This window comes from Elephas maximus, chromosome 23 (genome assembly GCF_024166365.1).
Source record: "Elephas maximus indicus isolate mEleMax1 chromosome 23, mEleMax1 primary haplotype, whole genome shotgun sequence".
Lineage (NCBI taxonomy): Eukaryota > Metazoa > Chordata > Mammalia > Proboscidea > Elephantidae > Elephas > Elephas maximus.
The window spans coordinates 10,037,111-10,055,174 of NC_064841.1; the positions used below are offsets into that span (position 1 = coordinate 10,037,111).

General features: G+C 39.4%; 1 protein-coding gene across 4 annotated transcripts in view; it reads right to left on the reverse strand.

Annotated features, from left to right (window-relative positions):
• Positions 1–18,064, reverse strand: part of RNF13 (ring finger protein 13) — a 125,427-nt gene that overhangs the window by 39,944 nt on the left and 67,419 nt on the right. For 3 of the 4 annotated variants that reach the window (XM_049867109.1, XM_049867108.1, XM_049867110.1), the window contains 2 exons: positions 12,078–12,165; positions 4,835–4,925 (listed from right to left, as the gene is read on the reverse strand). In XM_049867109.1, coding sequence (XP_049723066.1) covers positions 4,835–4,925; positions 12,078–12,165 — 179 coding nt within the window. Of the gene's footprint in view, positions 1–4,834; positions 4,926–12,067; positions 12,166–18,064 lie in introns of all 4 variants that reach the window. The other variant, XM_049867111.1, reaches the window with a different exon arrangement.

An 18,064-nucleotide genomic window follows, 5' to 3' on the forward strand; every position in this document is an offset into this window, starting at 1 on the left:
TTTCCATCAGAATAGGGGAAGACAAAGGAATCGCGTGCATTTCTGGAGCTTTTTATAACATACTGAAGTGACTGATAGGTCATCAGTGTAAAAAGGGAAAAGAAGCTCCAGCAGGCGCAGCTGCTCCACCTGATACCATCTCTTCCAGCAGCAGGCGCCACTGCTCCACCTGATACCATCTCTTCCAGCAGCAGGCGCCACTGCTCCACCTGATACCATCTCTTCCAGCGTGAGGTCAGCTCTGTAAACAACGGCCCTGTTCTTGGCACGAACCTCTGAAACCGCCGGGCCAGGGCTGAGAAACAGTGACAGTGGTGCCACTTCTAAGTGTCAGAGCCCTTCCACGAGTTTATAGTTCCCTGAAATCTCCCACCCACCACCACCAACCTGCTCTCAATTACAACGTTGGGGTTTAGAACCAACACTAACCCCGTAGCCTAAATTTAATATCTCAGCAACAGCAAAGCTTATGCCTCTTTTATTGTTATTTTTTTTCTTTTTCCTCTTATGTTAATGTCTTCCTAAGGTATATTTTGCCTGGATGAGATAAAATAATAAATACTGCCCTATAAGACGAGCCCCAGGGTTGCTCATAAATCAACAGAGCTGCTAGGTAAGAAACATCAAGGTAAAAGAACAAGGCAGGAAGGCCCAGTAAACTAGAAATTAAGAGAACTTACTGGAAACTTCCTAATGTGTCTAGAATTACAGGAATGGAATCAATTCCATAGTTTTCCAGTACAGAATTATGTTAAGATTCGTAGGTCTGGGTTCTACACGTCCTATGGATGCCTGCCGGCCACTCTTACACCATGCCAGTGAACTGTGAAGCTACACTGTAAGAATTTTAAGGGGTCTACAAGTCAGAAAAGGTTGAAGCATCTTGAATCAAAAGCTCAATGAACATTCAAGATATCACTTAACCAAACTGCTCATGATGGAGGTTTGACCTAGCGGGTAAAGAACTCTCACAGAATATCTGTCCTCTGGCTTCAATCCTGTTTCCCCGGCCTGCCCAGGTCTCCCACAGCTGAGTCTACAAACTCATCCCCATCCCAGTGCCGGACCAATCTGTACTGGAGGAAGGGGTGTTTAAACAGCTTTGGTGTCTTCCCACACTGTCTCCACGTCCATCCCTAACACAGTCTCCAAGGGCTCTGAGGCTAAGCCCTGTCCACTTAAGTAGAGCCCTAAGCAACTCAGGTAGTGGGGTCTTATCCTTCTCTGCCTGAGTTCCCAGGCTGATTTCAAACCGTACCGTGTTCCGGTGCCTGGGCCTAGGCTTTGTAACAAAAATCACAGTTGCTGTCGAGCTGATTCGGACTCATGGCAACCTCATGTGTTTCACAGTAGAACTGTGCTCTGTAGGGCTGTCAATGGCTATGATCTTTTGGGAGTGCCAGGCTCTTCTTCCGAGGCGCCTCCTGGTAGATTTGAATTGCCAACCTTTATAACAATAACCTGACTAATGTCCTCATTCCTGTTTATGCATGATGTCTTCTTTGTCATCTGTTCTTTCTGATATCTAACCCCTACAATCTTGGATCAAAGGGCTAAAGCCACACTACTGAACCTCAGTCTCCTTTCCTACAGATCAATTTTCCAGGTCAGGACCTGTGATTGGCACAACTGTCAGGCAGCACCCACTATTTCAGCTGGCTGCTTCCCTGAGTTTGACCCTCAGGCAGCGCTCACAGATGTCTCACCAAACATCCTACATTCTACTAGACGAACCAGGCAGTCAGCCCCATGTCTCCATGTGTAGTGGGCCCTGCCTCACGCCAGTGTACTGCTCTGTCTTGTGGAGGAAGCCTCAGATATCTCCACGGCAGTTTAGTTTCACTAAACCAAAAATCAAACCCACTGCCCTCGAGTGGATTCCAACTCATAGTGACCCCATAGGACAGAGGAGAGCTGCACCATAAGGTCTCCAAGGAGTGAGTGGTAGATTCAAACCACCAACCTTTTTTGGTCAGCAGCCGAGCTCTTAACCTCTGCGCCACCAGCGCTCCAAATAATGGGTACATGCAAGTTTATTATACTCATCTCCCTACTTTTAAATATGTTTAAAATTTTTCATAATAAAAAGTAGAACAAATGAATTAATTTTAATCTATGTGTACAGGTGTATAATCTCTCATGCACAATTCTGAAATCCAGGACACTTAAAAAAAAATAATGTTTGCAATTCCTTTGACAGTCAACCTGAACTGAACCGACAGGAGAACACACTCACACGTTTACCGCAGATACATTCGTTTGTTTGATTATGGGACGCTGTCTCAAACCCCACGTGGAATGTTACTTAACTTTTAAAAACCTGAGACATGTTCAATTCCATAATATATCTGTCCCCAAGAGTTGGGAAAAGTAATTTTTGTGGACTTGTATTAACATGGAAAGGGTGTGAATGTTAAGCATGTTACAATACGTTATGTATTGTACAGTTCCATTTTTTGGGTAAATAATCATTAATAAAGTAGTATTCAAATACAGGAAAGAAAGGTTTTTTTAAACAGTCATTCTTACTGCAGAGTAGAATCTTGGTGACTTTGAATGTTTTATATTTCTGAATTTTTGCATATTTTGCCAGCATATATGTATGATTTTTCAATTTAAAAAGGTACAGTTTTAGAATTAAAAACAAACAAAAAAAGATTATTTAAAATACATACGAAAATATGCAGATTTCTTTCTAAGTGAAGAAATAATACTGAGGTAAAATCAAGTATTAGCTCTCCCCTCTCTACTAACTACACAAACACGGCTGACAAAATAGCAGTTTGCATAAATACTTTTTTAATACAACATCCAAAATTACACTTCCTATCTTAATAAAAATGTTCTGCACATGTAATATGTGAACAGTTTTTAAAAATAAAAGCTGTGTGAGAAAAAAGACAAAATCGGTAAACAGAAAACCTCGTCCTCCTACTTTTATACATTTGCCAGCTCATATATTCATGTACCTACTCAAATATTCACCTACTACTCACTTATCAACTATCTCGCTATTCCAATATTTTGCATTTACATCACTAGGAAAAAATCTATTATCTGACTATTTTGAGCATTAACGACGTACATCTGGCAGTAACGAATACTAAGGTGTGAGGCAAGAGTAATGCTAGCTGTGATGGTTGAGGTTATGTGTCAACATGGCTGGCCAAGATTCTCAGTGGTTTGACTGTTATATAATGATGCAATCTGGCAGTTATGTAATGATGTAGTCATCCTCCATTTTGTGATCTGATGTGCTCATCCTCCATTTTCACATAATGCTGATTTTTGCATAATGACCTGGTCTTTGGAACGTACCCATGTGGATATGCGAGGAGTGGGTGTATTTTATCTTCTAATTAGAATTGGATTTCATTGTGCCAATTTCCTCTTTTGGCAAATGTGGATAACAAGAGATAATAATAACAACCTTTAAAAGGTTGTTGTGAGAATTTAGTGGACTACAAATGTAGAAGTCCTTGCTTCATCAGTACTTGGCACTTGTTACTCAATAGATGTTTGCTGCTATTATTATTAATATTGTTATTGTTCCTCTTAGTCTGTTTCCACTTCCTACATTTTGGGGAAGCTCTAAAGTATTAGTTGTACCGTTTTCAACATTAGATGAGACAGCTGTACTTTCAGATATTTTTAGTCTATATGTTTCCTTTGCAATGAGATTTAAAAACTTTTTTTTTTATTGTGGTAAAACAAAACATTTGCAATTTCAAAATCTTTTACATGTGCAACTCAGTGACATCACTTACGTTCATCAGGTTGTTATCACCACCACGAGCCATTTCCAAATTTTTCCATCACCCTTCACAGAAGCTCAGTGCCCCCGAAGTGGTAACTTCTCCTTTGTTCCTCTCACTCATCCTTGGTAACTAGTAAAAAACTTTGGTGTCTATACAGTCGCCTACTTCAGATATTTCATGTAAGTGAGATCATACAATATTTGTCCTTTTGTGTGTGACTTATTTTACTGTGCACAATGCTTTCAAGGTTCATCTGCATTGTAGCATGTATCAGGGCTTCATTTTTCTTCATAGCAGGGTAATATTCCATTGTGTGTATGTACTACATTTTGTTTTATTCATTCATGTGTGGATGGACAAATAGGTTGTTTCCATCTTTTGGCTACTGTGAATAGTACTGCAATGAACACTAGTGTACATGTATCTGTTTGTGTTCCCGTTTTCAATTCTTTGCGGTCTATACCTAGGAGAGAAATTGCTGGATCATATGGTGCTTCTATGTTTTAATTTTCTGAGGAATCTCTAAGCTGTTTTCCACAGAGGTTGTACTATTTTACAGTCTACCAGCAATGGACGAGGGTCCCAATTTCTTCACATCCTTGCTAATTCCTGTTGTTTTCTATTTTTTTTTTTATTCTAGGCGTCTTAGTTATAATGAGTTGTTTTGAGAACTTTTTAACATGAAAACTAACTTTTTGTCTTTGTAAAAGTCAGTCACTTAGCACATTTGTGTTTTGAATTCTGTGCCTATAAAATAAATTCCTTTTAAATAAAACACAGACATTCCTTAATGGAAAATGTCAGACAAATGCAAATCGCATTGTTTTAAACACTTACGGTTTGATGACATTGTAAAATTAAAAACTGTGCCATCTTTTTTAGCAACATGGGTACCTTATTCTCCCTAGCATGAATATACTTTCAACTTACATTACAAAGAAATAGTATGATATGGTAAAGTCTTAATATATAAGCCATCTAAGACATAACCAGTTTACAACTAATATTATATAATTTTACATGGATATAAAGAAGGATTTTAGCTTACCTGGTTATTTTTTATATTCATTACTTACCCTTTTTCATACGTGAATTCATCTTTCAGGGAATTAGCTGATGACTCCCCAATAAAAACTGATGGTATGTCAATTTTCTTTAACACCTCGACTGTATAAAATAATATAATTGTTCTTAAAAGTCCACATTTGATGTACAATCAATTTAATGTCTTCCAAATGGCAACATACGTAGTGGGAAACAATTATAACCAACATTAACTGTCTACTGGTTCATTTTCCAGATGTCAGGTTTACACTGTTATCAAAGTGGCTGAGAAACATGCTACCATTTGCACAATAAAAGCTAACATTTCGTGTGCGTGTTTCTCAAATCCCACTTAATTTTCTCAACTTAATTCTGTGAAATTAAGACATGACTTTTATTTTTAACATTTCTATTTAATTCACTCCTCTATGGACATTATAACTTTAATGGTTAGAGAAGGAAGAAAGAAATCTTAGGGTTTTTTTTTTTTCCACACATAACTGAATTCCTAAATGAAAAAGTAAAAAAGCTTTTCTTACAAATCCATTCCCAGGAGAGGTGTAAGCCAGAGAGTTTAAGAAAAGCTCGCTTTACAACAGTCTGCAAAATGATACGACTTATCCCCAGCTCATCAGAGTGAAGGGCTGACAGGAGTTGATACGGACACAGGTTAGGGAAGCTGGGTAAATCCCTACTTCCTTTAAACATAGAGTCTATTGTAAGCTCTGTAGTTCTGACCGGTGTCTAAGAAATGCGACTCTTACGCTCACATTCAAAAGCATGATCAAACGTCAATGCATAAAAAATTTTACAAAAATTAGCCATTACAAATGAGTAAAAATAAACAATCCTCTTCATGTTACTACAGAAAATGCAGCCTTATTATTAGATGTGAGTTAATTCAACAGATTTGGCTTTAAAGAAAAAGTCTGTTTGTTTTCTTTTGTTATTAAAAAAAAAAAATGCCTGTTCATGATGCATTTTTAAAGAGGGCGAAGGGAACACAAGAAGAAGAAAGCAAAAACAATCATAATCTTTCCCACACAAAGACAAGGGTTTGTGAAATTTTTATAAATAAACAATTCTGTAAGTTTTGGCAACCACATACAGTTACGTTTGTGACGAACACATGCAATCACGACATAATGTTCTATCGCCTCACGCCCCTGTACGCTCAACCCCTCCCCGCAACCTCAGCAACCACCGGTCTGTTCTTCTCTCCTCATGAAGACAAGTTTTAAAACCTTGGTATCCTTGGTAGAGAAGGGGTTTTATTTTTCTGTCTAGATTGTTTTAGGTAAATATAAACATTCATCCCTCCTCCCTACTCACCTCTCTTCTTCCTACTCACTCGCGCAGTCACTCACTCATTCACAGTCACACTCACTCACTCTCTCTCACAGTCACTCACTCATTCACAGTCACACTCACTCACTCTCTCTCACAGTCACTCACTCATTCACAGTCACTTGTTCGCAGCCACTCACTCATTCACTCACATAGTCATTCACATATAGTCAGTCACTCACAGTCACAGTCACACACTCAGTCACACATTCACTCCGTCATTCCTTCACTCATTCACACACAGTGACTGACAAGGTCAGACAGTCACTCACTCATTCACTCTCTGTCACTCATTCATTCACACTCACTCATTCACTCACTCATTCACTCACAATCACAGTCACACACTCAGTCACACATTCACTCCGTCATTCCTTCACTCATTCACACACAGTGACTGACAAGGTCAGTCACTCACTCATTCACTCTCACACTCATTCATTCACACTCACTCATTCACTCACTCATTCACTTACATAGTCATTCACGTAGTCACTCAGCCACTCAGTCACTCACACATTCATTCACTCACACACTCACAGTGACTCACAAGGTCACACACACACACTCATTCATTCACTCACTTACATAGTCATTCACATACACTCAGTCACTCACACATTCACTCTCACAGTCATTCATTCACACTCACTCATTCACTTACACACTCATTCACTTACAGTCATTCACGTACAGTCACTCACTCACTCACACACTCACTCACTCACTCACTTACTCCCTCAGAAGTACACCATGCAGGCACCATGAGGGCAGGAACCAAAATGGCTAGTCAAGGAATGTCTGTTTAATCATTATTTTTATATCAGTAGAATAAGTAAAAAATTTATTTTTTATATCAATAGGATCATATAATAACAGAAAAATGTGTAAACTTTTTTTTTCCACCTAATGACATAACTCAGGTATCCTTCAATCCTGTTACACTGTACTTATCATTTTTAACAGCTGCAGAGGCACTGCTGTATGACTATATTTATTTTAAGGAAATATTTTTGACCTTGCTAAGAGATTTTTCTCTATCACATATCAATTTAAATTCCTTTTGATACTTAAAACTTGGAATTATAAACCTTCTGTGAGATATTTTATGCTTTTATGATAATACTTTAATAAACTCAAGGAGGAACCTTTGGCTTGTAATTACTGGCTCACAGTCACTGAAAGTAACATAACTTCTTTTCGTTATGATATCTAAAGAGATGTAGAAAGTTCCTTACTTTAGTCTGACGTTTAAGAGAAATGGGAAAAAAAATGCTACATGCAAATCTGAATTGCCATCTTGGAGATTTTGCAACACTATTTCTCTATGAAAAGCAAACTCAAACATGTTTTCGTACACAAAGTACTTAAAAAAAAAAAACACTAAATCTTAATTTTGACCAACAAAACAACTTTATTCACTGCCAAACAGTATTATCGTAAGAACATGGCTATTTTATAGGTTAAATCACCAGCCCCAACCTCTCCAGATTCATATACCCAATTGCCTGCTCAATGTTTCCACTTGGCCTAATAGTTGCTTGAAACTTAGCACTTCTCAAACAGAACTCTCAACGTCTCTATCCTCTCAACTAATTCTACTCCTGGTCTTTCTCATCTCTTAAACAGCGTCACAATTTGCCTGGTTTCTCAGGGTAAACACCTTGGAGTCATCTTTGACTCCTTCCTTTCCTTTACTTCCTACAGCAAATCCTGTCAACTTCAAAACATAGCCATGATCCTACCACTTCTCATTTCAGTCACTGCTAATACCCCAAACCACTGTCACCTCTTGCTGGGCTACCTACAGTCTGTTCTCCAAAGAACAGCCAAAGTAATCATTTTAAAATGTAAGTCAGATCACCTCATGCCTTTCAAAATCTAATCAGAATAAATTCCAAAGTCCTCATTTGGCCCCTGAGTCCCTCTCTAACCTCATCCTCTATTGCTCTCTCCTTGGCTCAATCCTCTCTGGCCCCTGTGGCTTTCCACCATGCCTTGAAAACACCAAGCCTGCTATACCTTAGGGCCTTAGTACTTGCTGTTCTCTCTGCTTAGAAGACGCCACCTTTAAAAACGTGCATGGCTTAGCCCCTCACTGTAGATTAGGCTCAAATGCTAAGGCCTCACAGAAGCCTTCGCTGACCACCATATCTAACACAGCCACCCTCCACCCCCATCCCTGTCTCTCTACATCCCCTTTGTCTGACCTATTTTTCTTCATAGTACGTATCACTACTTGATTGTAATTACAGCACATCTATTAGATTGTGTTCATTTCCCCCTCCTACTCTAGAATGTAATCATAATAACAAAAATAATAGCTAAACGATTACTGAATGATTACTAAAAACCATGCAGTACACTCTAGATGCTTTACATGTCTTAATTCACTTAATTCTCACAAAAACTCAATGAGATTCGTACTACTGTTATACCACTTTCCTGGTCTGAAAACTTAGGCATAGAGGTGTTGGGTAAACTACCCAAGGTAACACAGCTGGTAGGTGGTAGAGCCGGAATTCAAACTCTGGCTAATGGTACCCAGAAATCACACCCTGCTGTAGGCACAGTGCCTAAAACGATGCTTCACAGAGAGCTGTCCGAGCTGCCATAGAGTTGGCTCCAACTCACGGTGACCTTACGTCTGACGGAACAAAATGCTGACCGGTCCTGCGCCGCCTTCCTGATTGCTGGTACACCTGAGTCCACTGTTGTTGTGGCCGTTCTGTCGATTCGTCTCACTGACTTCTTCCCTGGTTTTTACTGGCCCTCTACTTTACCAACCACAATGCCCTCTTCTAGCAACTAGTCCTCCCAGATGACGTGTCCAAAACGAGCAGGTCAAAGTCGTACTGTCCTTGCTTCTAAGAAACATCCTGGCTGTATTTATTTAAGATTGATCTGTTCATTCTTTTGGCAGTTCATGGTATATTCAATAGTCTTTGCCAACGCCACAGTTCAAACGTGTCAATTCTTCCTTTCTTTTTCTTTATCCAAGTTTCACAGGCTTAAGAGGCAAATGAAAAGACCACGGCTTGGGTCAGATGCACCTTAGTCGTCAGAGTGACATCTCTGCTTTTTTAAAGTTTAACGAGGTCATTTGCATCAGATTTGCCCAATGCAGCACACTGATTTTTTTGAGTGCTGCTTCTAAGAGCGTGTATTGTTGATCCAAGTAGAATGAAATCACTGACGACTTTAATTTCTTCTCTATTTACGTGATGTTGTTTATTGGTCCCGCTTTGAGGATGCAGAGTAGGCAGTCAAAAAAATATTTATTGAAGGAAGGAAGCAAAAAAAAAAAAAAAAAAAGAGACAGAGAGGAAAAAGAAAACTTGCCCAGGTTATACGGTTAGGAATTTGCACAGCCTGGACTCAGGCCCGAGGGTTCTCGCTTCCATCTAGGCCCTCCCACTCGGCCATGGCATGGGTTTTTCTCATATACCGTTTCACATACAGCCTTCCAACCTTGTGAAGATCAATAACATTCAAATTATTCACGCTCTTATAGATGAAAATAATGGGCTCAGAAAGGTTAAGTAACTTTCCCAAGGGCACGGGCTAATTCCTGTGTCAACTAGCCTGGAATAAGCCAACATTTCCTGATTTGGAAGCGGGTGTTTTTTCCACCATTCTGCTGCCTCCTGAAGACGACAGGTGTTACTGGCTCACCTAGTTAACCCACCCCGTGTCCTGGCCGACATAGAAACTGATACATTCCTCGTGTGAGGCGTTGGCGGCAAGGGGCTTATAAAACCTCCTTGTTGCCAGATACGAGAACTTCTCCTGTAGAATAACACTTGCAAGATTCCTTGTAGCTAGGAACTCAGCTTTGGAAAGAAGAAGAGATACATGGTCCTTTGCATAAATTCATGTTTCCCCTTCCCCTACCAAGTAACAGCAAAGATGAAAATGGTGAAATCTTTACTTTGGTCTTGGGATTACATGAAGTGTTTAAACACAAATATCCAGACGCAGGATGGGGCAAAATGTCACAGAAAGTAATCCAAGCAATAAAGTCAATGATCAAAATTCTGAACAATCTTGGAAACATAATAACTAAGTTGGGGTATTTCCATGGCAACAGCAGGATCATGTGCTATGTGCTGTTTTAAAATCAGCACATTCTCCTTGGGATGATTTTCTTAGGACACGTTATCACAATAAGGCTTTATGGTATTCCAAAGGCAGAGCATGAGTTACAGGGAAATAACACTTACAGCTTGCAAAACTTTTACTGAAAACATGTCAAAAGAATAAGTATCAGTATACAAATACCAACTGGTTTGTTCAATGTAAAACACATTTAGTCCCTGAGAAAGTCTTGAAGGTTGGCTAAAGGCAAGACAACTGAGAAAAAGTAACTTGCTCAAAGTTATACAGCTAATACAAGCACAGCCTGAATTTAAATTCGGGACTGTCTAGTTTCCAGAGTATGTGTGCTTTCCATTTTGCCAGTAATGCATACAGGGCATGAAAGTTACTGACACGGGATAATAATTACAAAAAAAAAAAAAAAGGAGGAAATAGTTAAAGGAGGAGAAGGAAAATATAATAAATCTGCAGTAACAACCCCCCACTTCTGCTGAGTTGATTTTGACTCACAGCAACCCCCCAGGGTTCCCAAGGCTGTAAATCTCTATGGAACCAGAATGTTACATTTTTCTCCTGTGGAACTGCTGGTGGTTTTGAACCACCGACCTTCTGGTTAGCAGTCAAGTGCTTTAACCACTGTCCCACATTTGGTAAATAAACTGTGTCCATCATCTCTTCTTCCCAAGCAGTGCTTGTCACGTTGCCCCTGAAATGCTAGAACTTCTTAAAAGTACTTCATGGTTTCTACAATCAATGAAGATTTAATCAACTAGAAGCTTATAATAATAGTTAAAATATGAAGAAATTAATTGAAGAGCTCAGTAAGTTTTAGGTTTATCATAATTTTGCTTAAGATTATTTTAGGAGTAAAGGAAGAATTCTACTCAAATAACAACTACAACGAAAATACTGTTTTAGGGTATAAAAAGACAACTTTTTGGTCGCGGAATGCAAAATGCTTGCTGTTGAGGATGTAGTTATTTAGAGTCTAAATATGTTCCAGTGTACTGTATCAGTCCATAGGTTTATGCCCTTTGCTCCAAGTTCTTCCTTATATATATGAATTAATGGGACTTAATACCGAGAGATATTATGGCTATGTACTAAATGACAAATAAAAATAAGACCTTTGAATCATGAATGTTGACAATAAATCATCTTAGTAACACAAAGGTTTTGATAAAACAAACCCACGATGTCCTGAGTGACAGAAATTAAAGTCAAAGCATACAGCTTGGAAGTAACAGTCTGATTAAAGCCAGTTACTTCACTAAAATTGGCTCCTTTTCCCTACAGGCTAGTATTCAGTGTAGAGTAAGGAAAGATGCTTCCATTTCACATGAAAAACTACGGACGTGCTAACGTATATTAAGCGGCTAACAACCAACTGGTGTAAGGAAGAACACATACGTGGCTTTGGAAATTCCACAAGAATACAGGAGGGAGTTACTCAGGACAGCCGCATATCCTAAAATGTAATGACGTGAATCTCTACATAAATCGTGAAATCCTTCTGCAGCGTTCTTAACTCAGCATGTTTACATCTATTTAGAGCTTTAGTTTTTCTTTGGTGCTCACCAAAATGTTAAGAAGTCTTCTAAAGTAAAAGACATAGGTTAAAAAAAACAAACCTGTTCAGAAAAGAACAAGCTAATTCCACCTTTATTGTGAATAAAATTGTTCCAAGAGAATTAAGAATTGGTAATTATCTTTCCGATATGTAAGAAATTTTGCTTTGTAAACAGAAAATAAAAGAAGGGAAATCCTGCTAATCTTTAGTTTGGAATGATCTGTCAAACAGGAGAGAAGAAAAGTGATACCTGTACTTACTGTCGTTGGATCCCATGCTAATGAGGTCATCAGAGTCAACATTGTGAACTATGGCTGCTTTGAATCCTGCTCTCTGTGCATTTAAAACCTGAAAGTCAAAAAACAGCCATGTCACAAAAGAAGAAAGAACTCTGCCATAAAGTTCCTCAGCTTAAGCAAATATAAATCAACAAGCCTATATGCTATAACTAGAACTATACTGTATGCATAAATAGGAATACATCTCAGGTGTGTTCTTGAAACATAATGGGTGTTTTACAATTGCTCTGTATCAAGGACTTCCTTATAGATCTTCTTGACTTCATTCATGGCATTAAGTGAAATCAGAATCAAATGAGAGTAGGAATACAAGCTAAAATAGTTATTAAAAAAAAAAAAAAAGCGATAAATCTGTCTAGCTCCGTCTTGCTGTGATCAGGCTTAGCCGTTACCAGATCTTGGGCACTCAAATCCCACCTCTGCCACTTACCAATGGGATGAACTTAGACAAACTACTTTTCCCCTCCCTCTTTAGTCCTTAGTGTCCTTGTCTGTAAAAGGGGAATAATAACATTGTTCTTCTATGTAAAATAATATTTTTAAATGCTTAATACCATACCTAACACGTAAAAAAGACACAAATAAAAGCCATTCTCATTATTATCTTGGCCATCAATAATCATCTTTAAAATTCCTTCCTAACACTTTGCACAGATTAAAAATACTTCCGGCCAGAAGCTGCTTACACTCTGGTTCTATCTAGCCATTTAGTCTTGCCTAAAAGTAGCCTCCAAAACAGCAATCTTTGCACCATGAGACGATGGGTGAATGCCTGGTGGAATTTTTCACATTAGTGATCTGAAAAGCATCCGATCATGCTATCACACCTTAGTTAAGTTTTAATTTTCTTTTTAAAGTCAATTAGTGCACACAGTCACTGAAACAATACACATGTAACTTGTTTCTCTACAGAAGTATATATATATGAGAGCACAGATGCAATGTGATAGAACACAGAACCGTGGCCTCAGAAATCATAACAAAGAGTTTGAAGTGTAGCTTCACATGTACTCATCGAGTGCATAGAAGTGTTGTATGCTGGGCACAGAACAGGACTCAGAAGCCAATCAGTAACAGTCATTCTCCTGAAGGAGGTCCTAATATTCACGGATATCCGAACAGGCCAGGCACTTTCCCGTCCCCTCTATTTACTCATGCTTATTTTATCAACTCTGCTTGGAATGGGTTTTGTCTTCTGAATGCCCATCAGGCCTTCAAATTCCCTCATCTCCGTGAAGCCTGCCCATCCCCGTGCCCTGTTCCATAAGCTGCCCCCAACCACCCGCATTGACTGCTCCCTGCTTAGGATACTGACCATTTGTTTACATTTTTCTTAAAGCTTTTATATAGTGCCTCATATTCTCCTTATGTGTACATGTGCTATCCCATTTCTAAAACACGCCTTCATGGGGTCTTTAAATCTCCTGTAGTAGCTATGTGTGTACTTTTCTGGTGCAAAGAGACAAAGTAATCATCAATTTTGCAACAGGCTTTCTGATCCCCAGATATCTAAGAGCCACCAATATAAATTAGTGTATTTAAAACAATCTGCTAAGTGTGTAACTACGTCGAGCCATTAGATTCTTAAAACCCTACCAAACAACTGCCCCTTTCATTCATCCAAAAAGCAATTGTTTCCACAAACACAATGTAAAATTACATCAATATCAAAAGCTGCTGCCTACTAACAAAATTCCTAAAATAGAATGCTTGGGAAATCCTAAAGTGAGAAGAAATTCTGTCAGCAAAAGTGTGAATTCCAAAAAATAAAAACATGTTTTCAAAAATTTAAGAAGTTATGAAGGCTTCCCCCAAGGTTTTTGTTGTTGTTTTTATTGATTTTTAAAACAAGGAGATGAAATTAAATCAAGAAACACATTAACATATGGACCAACGAGCTTATGAACACAAACAAGGAAAATTTATCCGTATTTACAAACTACAAAATTCACGTGTCAGTCAAGTTAAATTACATTTTCAACCAAGCAGCAGCTGGTATTTTTAGGAACACACGAGGCAGAAATAAAACCTAAGTCACTTTGTAAGCATGTGCAAGGTTTAACATTTATAAATACAACCTCAAACACATGGTGTCAGATGGAAGCAAAAAACTAAAAGAAAGACTCATGAATAAAAAAGAATGCACAGTGAACAAACTTGAATTCAAAAACAGCCATCAAAACTGAAAAATGCAGTAAAAAAAAGCCTTTTGAACTGAATTGCCAATCTGTCTTCGTAAGGAGACTGATCAGCACTCTTAGCTCAAATTGGGGTAAATGCACTGAATATTTTATATCTAATCAACAAACTGTTGTCATTAGCTAACATCGAGTCGATTCCGACTCACGGCAACTCCATGTGTGCAGTAGAGAGCTACCGCTCCATAAGATTTTCAAGGCTCTGACCTTTTGGAAGCAGATCGCCAGGCCTGTCTTGGTAAGAAGTGGGTTCGAACCACCAACCTTGTGATTAGCAGTTGAGCGCTTAACTGTTTGCGCCACCCAGGGATCCTTAATCAACAAATTATCCAAACCAGTGGCACCTAACCAAGAGTTTTAAAGAAAGAGGGAATGCACCCTTGTTGGTATAAATAGCTAGAATGTCAAAAGGCTGCTAATGAAAGAGTCTTTGATAAGACAAGTTCAAAATGAACCCTGAAAATGACACAACACTCCATTTTTCCCCAGACTGTACAAATAGGTAATACTGACACTAACCAAACATGCCTTATAAGAAGAGGCCACTGTGCTGCCCAGCTGATCATAAACAGATACCTTTTAAGGGACACAGAGGCATGAGAAGCAAGGGAAAACTACTGATATAATGTTATAAGAAAGCTCCAGGCCAAAGGTTATATGGATAAAAGAAGCTTCTATGTGCTAGTGCTTTACACATATCACTAATGCGCAAAAAAAAAAGAAAAGAAAAGAAAAACTCTACAATGTGGATATTCTTTTTTATATTTTAGAAATGAGGAAAGGAGGGTAAATGAAACTTCCTTAAGGTCACACGTAGGCAGAGCTGGGATTGTAAGGCAACTTTATCTGACTGGATAGAGAAGCCTGGGGTTTCCCAGTGGATTAGGGTGAGGCCTAGGATCCCAAACCTCGTTTAACATTTTACAAATGTCTAAGAAGAGGAACTGATCTGAGAAAGCTTCAAGACTCAAGACAACATTAATCTAAAACACATGGTGAGTAAATTTAACCTATATTTAACCAAGCCAGGAAAAAAAGTGTTAAAGTATTATGGAAGACTTTGTAGAGACTCAGAGGGGAAAAAGTTACGGGTAAAAATACCTATGGCAGATTTTATGGAATTTCATTACACCTTCAAAAGAAGTAATTTGAGTTACCAGTGAAAAGAATTGGGGGAGATTTTTTATATGGTAAGAAGAGAAAAATAACAAGACAAAAGGCAGGATCTTTTGTTATACTAAAAACACAAAACAATACAGGAGGACAGTTCAAAAAGGCAGCTTAGTCAGACACACCATGCCATCCCCCTATAGCAAAGACCTGAGAAACCACATGAAACAGATACAGGCGACAATCTGGGAACAAACAGAAGGGTGAAGAATTAGACTGAACACCACAGGGAAGAAGAAACTGAACGAAAACAGCAAACAAGGAGATTTATGGATAGTAGGTGCCCTGGTGGCATAGTGGTTCAGTGCTACGGCTGCGAACCAAACGGTCGGCAGTTCAAATTCACCAGGTGCTCCCTGGAAACTCTATGGGGCAGTTCTACTCTGTCCTATAGGGTCGCTATGAGTTGGAATCGACTTGACAGCACTGGGTTTGGTTTTTTTTTTTTGGTAGGTGCCCTACTAGGTTGCCCAGCAGCATGGCCAACTTGAGAAAAAACGAGCAGCATTCTTGGGTAAGTAGCACAGGAAGGCAACTTCATGGAATTCCCAACAGGAGACAGAGGTACTGGTACAGAAACCCGGAGTAAAGCAAGGTGCCATCTGCACCTCTGGCTAACGACAAGCAGGAGATCCTAGTGCCCTCATCCAACGTTCGCCTGGCAGCAACGTCACATATCACACACCCAGCCAGTTTCTGCACGGCGAATGCACATTCAGTGGAACCCCTTGATCCCGTACTGCCTACTGAGATCCAACTCGGGCATGCACAGAGGGCCTATCCTGTCCATTTGGGTAGCACTGCCTCACAGTGGCTATGGAGACATCCTGACCTGACCTCCAGAGGATGCACTAACTGGTAGCAGAAGGACCCCCATGGTCCCACAAGAGCAATGAAAGGACCCTGACCTCCCAACACCTGTCACCCAACATCAGGGAAAGAACCTGCTCTCATACCGCCACTCTAATCCTGCGAGTGGAGACACACAAACCTAACGATAAAGGACTCACACATGGGTGTGACCCACCAAACTAACTACTGAGAGGAAATCACACCTGGTCAACAGACACTATCAAAGTCATATCAAGACCAGAACCACAAAACAAAAACAATTAAAATAATACAAAGGAAAAACAGACAATCTAAAGAGAAGAAACGAAGCTCCTGATATAGCAAAACGAAACAAAACAAAATCAGGACAAAACAAATACACACACAATCAATAAAGAAATATATAAATAAATAAGCACCTTAATGCCTTGGAGACAGCAGATAATAACAAACCCTATGAAGAAATAGGATAAGATGGCTCATCAAGCGAGCAAAGGGACAGAAAACCTTCCTCAGGAAGAAATGGTAATAGAGCTATCTGATAAGGAATTCAAAAGACTCCTATTTAGGTTGGAAACCCTGGTGGTGTAGTGATTAAGAGCTACAGCTGCTAACCAAAAGGTCAGCAGTTCAAATCCACCAGGCACTCCTTAGAAACTCAATGGGGCAGTTCTACTCTGTCCTATAGGGTCAGTATGAGTCAGAATTGACTTGATGGCGTTGTTGTTGTTGTTGTTGGGTGCTGTCCAGTCAGTTCTGACTCATAGCGACCCTATGCACAACAGAACGAGACACTGCCCGGTCCTGAGCCATCCTGACCATCGTTGTTATGCTTGAGCTCATTGTTGCAGCCACTGTGTCAATCCACCTCGTTGAAGGTCTTCCTCTTTTCCACTGACCCTGTACTCTGCCAAGCATGATGTCCTTCTCCAGGGACTGAGCCCTCCTGACAATATGTCCAAAGTATCTAAGACATAGTCTCGCCATCCTTGCTTCTAAGGAGCATTCCGGTTGTACTTCTTCCAAGACAGATCTGTTCGTTCTTTTGGTAGTCCATGGTATATTCAATATTCTTCGCCAGCACCACAATTCAAAGGCACCAATTCTTCTTCAGTCTTCCTTATTCATTGTCCAGCTTTCACATGCATATGATGGGATTGAAAATATCATGGCTTGGGTCAGGCGCACCTTAGTTTTCAAGGTGACATCTTCACTCTTCAACACTTTAAAGAGGTCCTTTGCAGCAGATTTACCCAACGCAATGTGTCTTTTGATTTCTTGATTGCTGCTTCCATGGCTGTTGATTGTGGATCCAAGTAAAATGAAATCCTTGACAACTTCAACCTTTTCTCCGTTTATCATGATGTTGCTCATTGGTCCAGTTGTGAGGATTTTTGTTTTCCTTATGTTGAGGTGTAATCCATACTGAAGGCTGTGGTCTTTGATCCTCATCAGTAAGTGCTTCAAGCCCTCTTCACTTTCAGCAAGCAAGACTGTGTCATCTGCATAATGCAGGTTGTTAATGAGTCTTCCTCCAATCCTGATGCCCCGTTCTTCTTCATATAGTCCAGGTTCTCAGATTATTTGTTCAGCATACAGATTGAATAGGTATGGTGAAAGAATAAAACCCTGACGCACACCTTTCCTGACTTTAAACCAATCAGTATCCCCTTGTTCTGTCAGAACAACTGCCTCTTGATCTATATAAAGGTTCCTCATGAGCACAATTAAGTGTTCTGGAATTTGCAT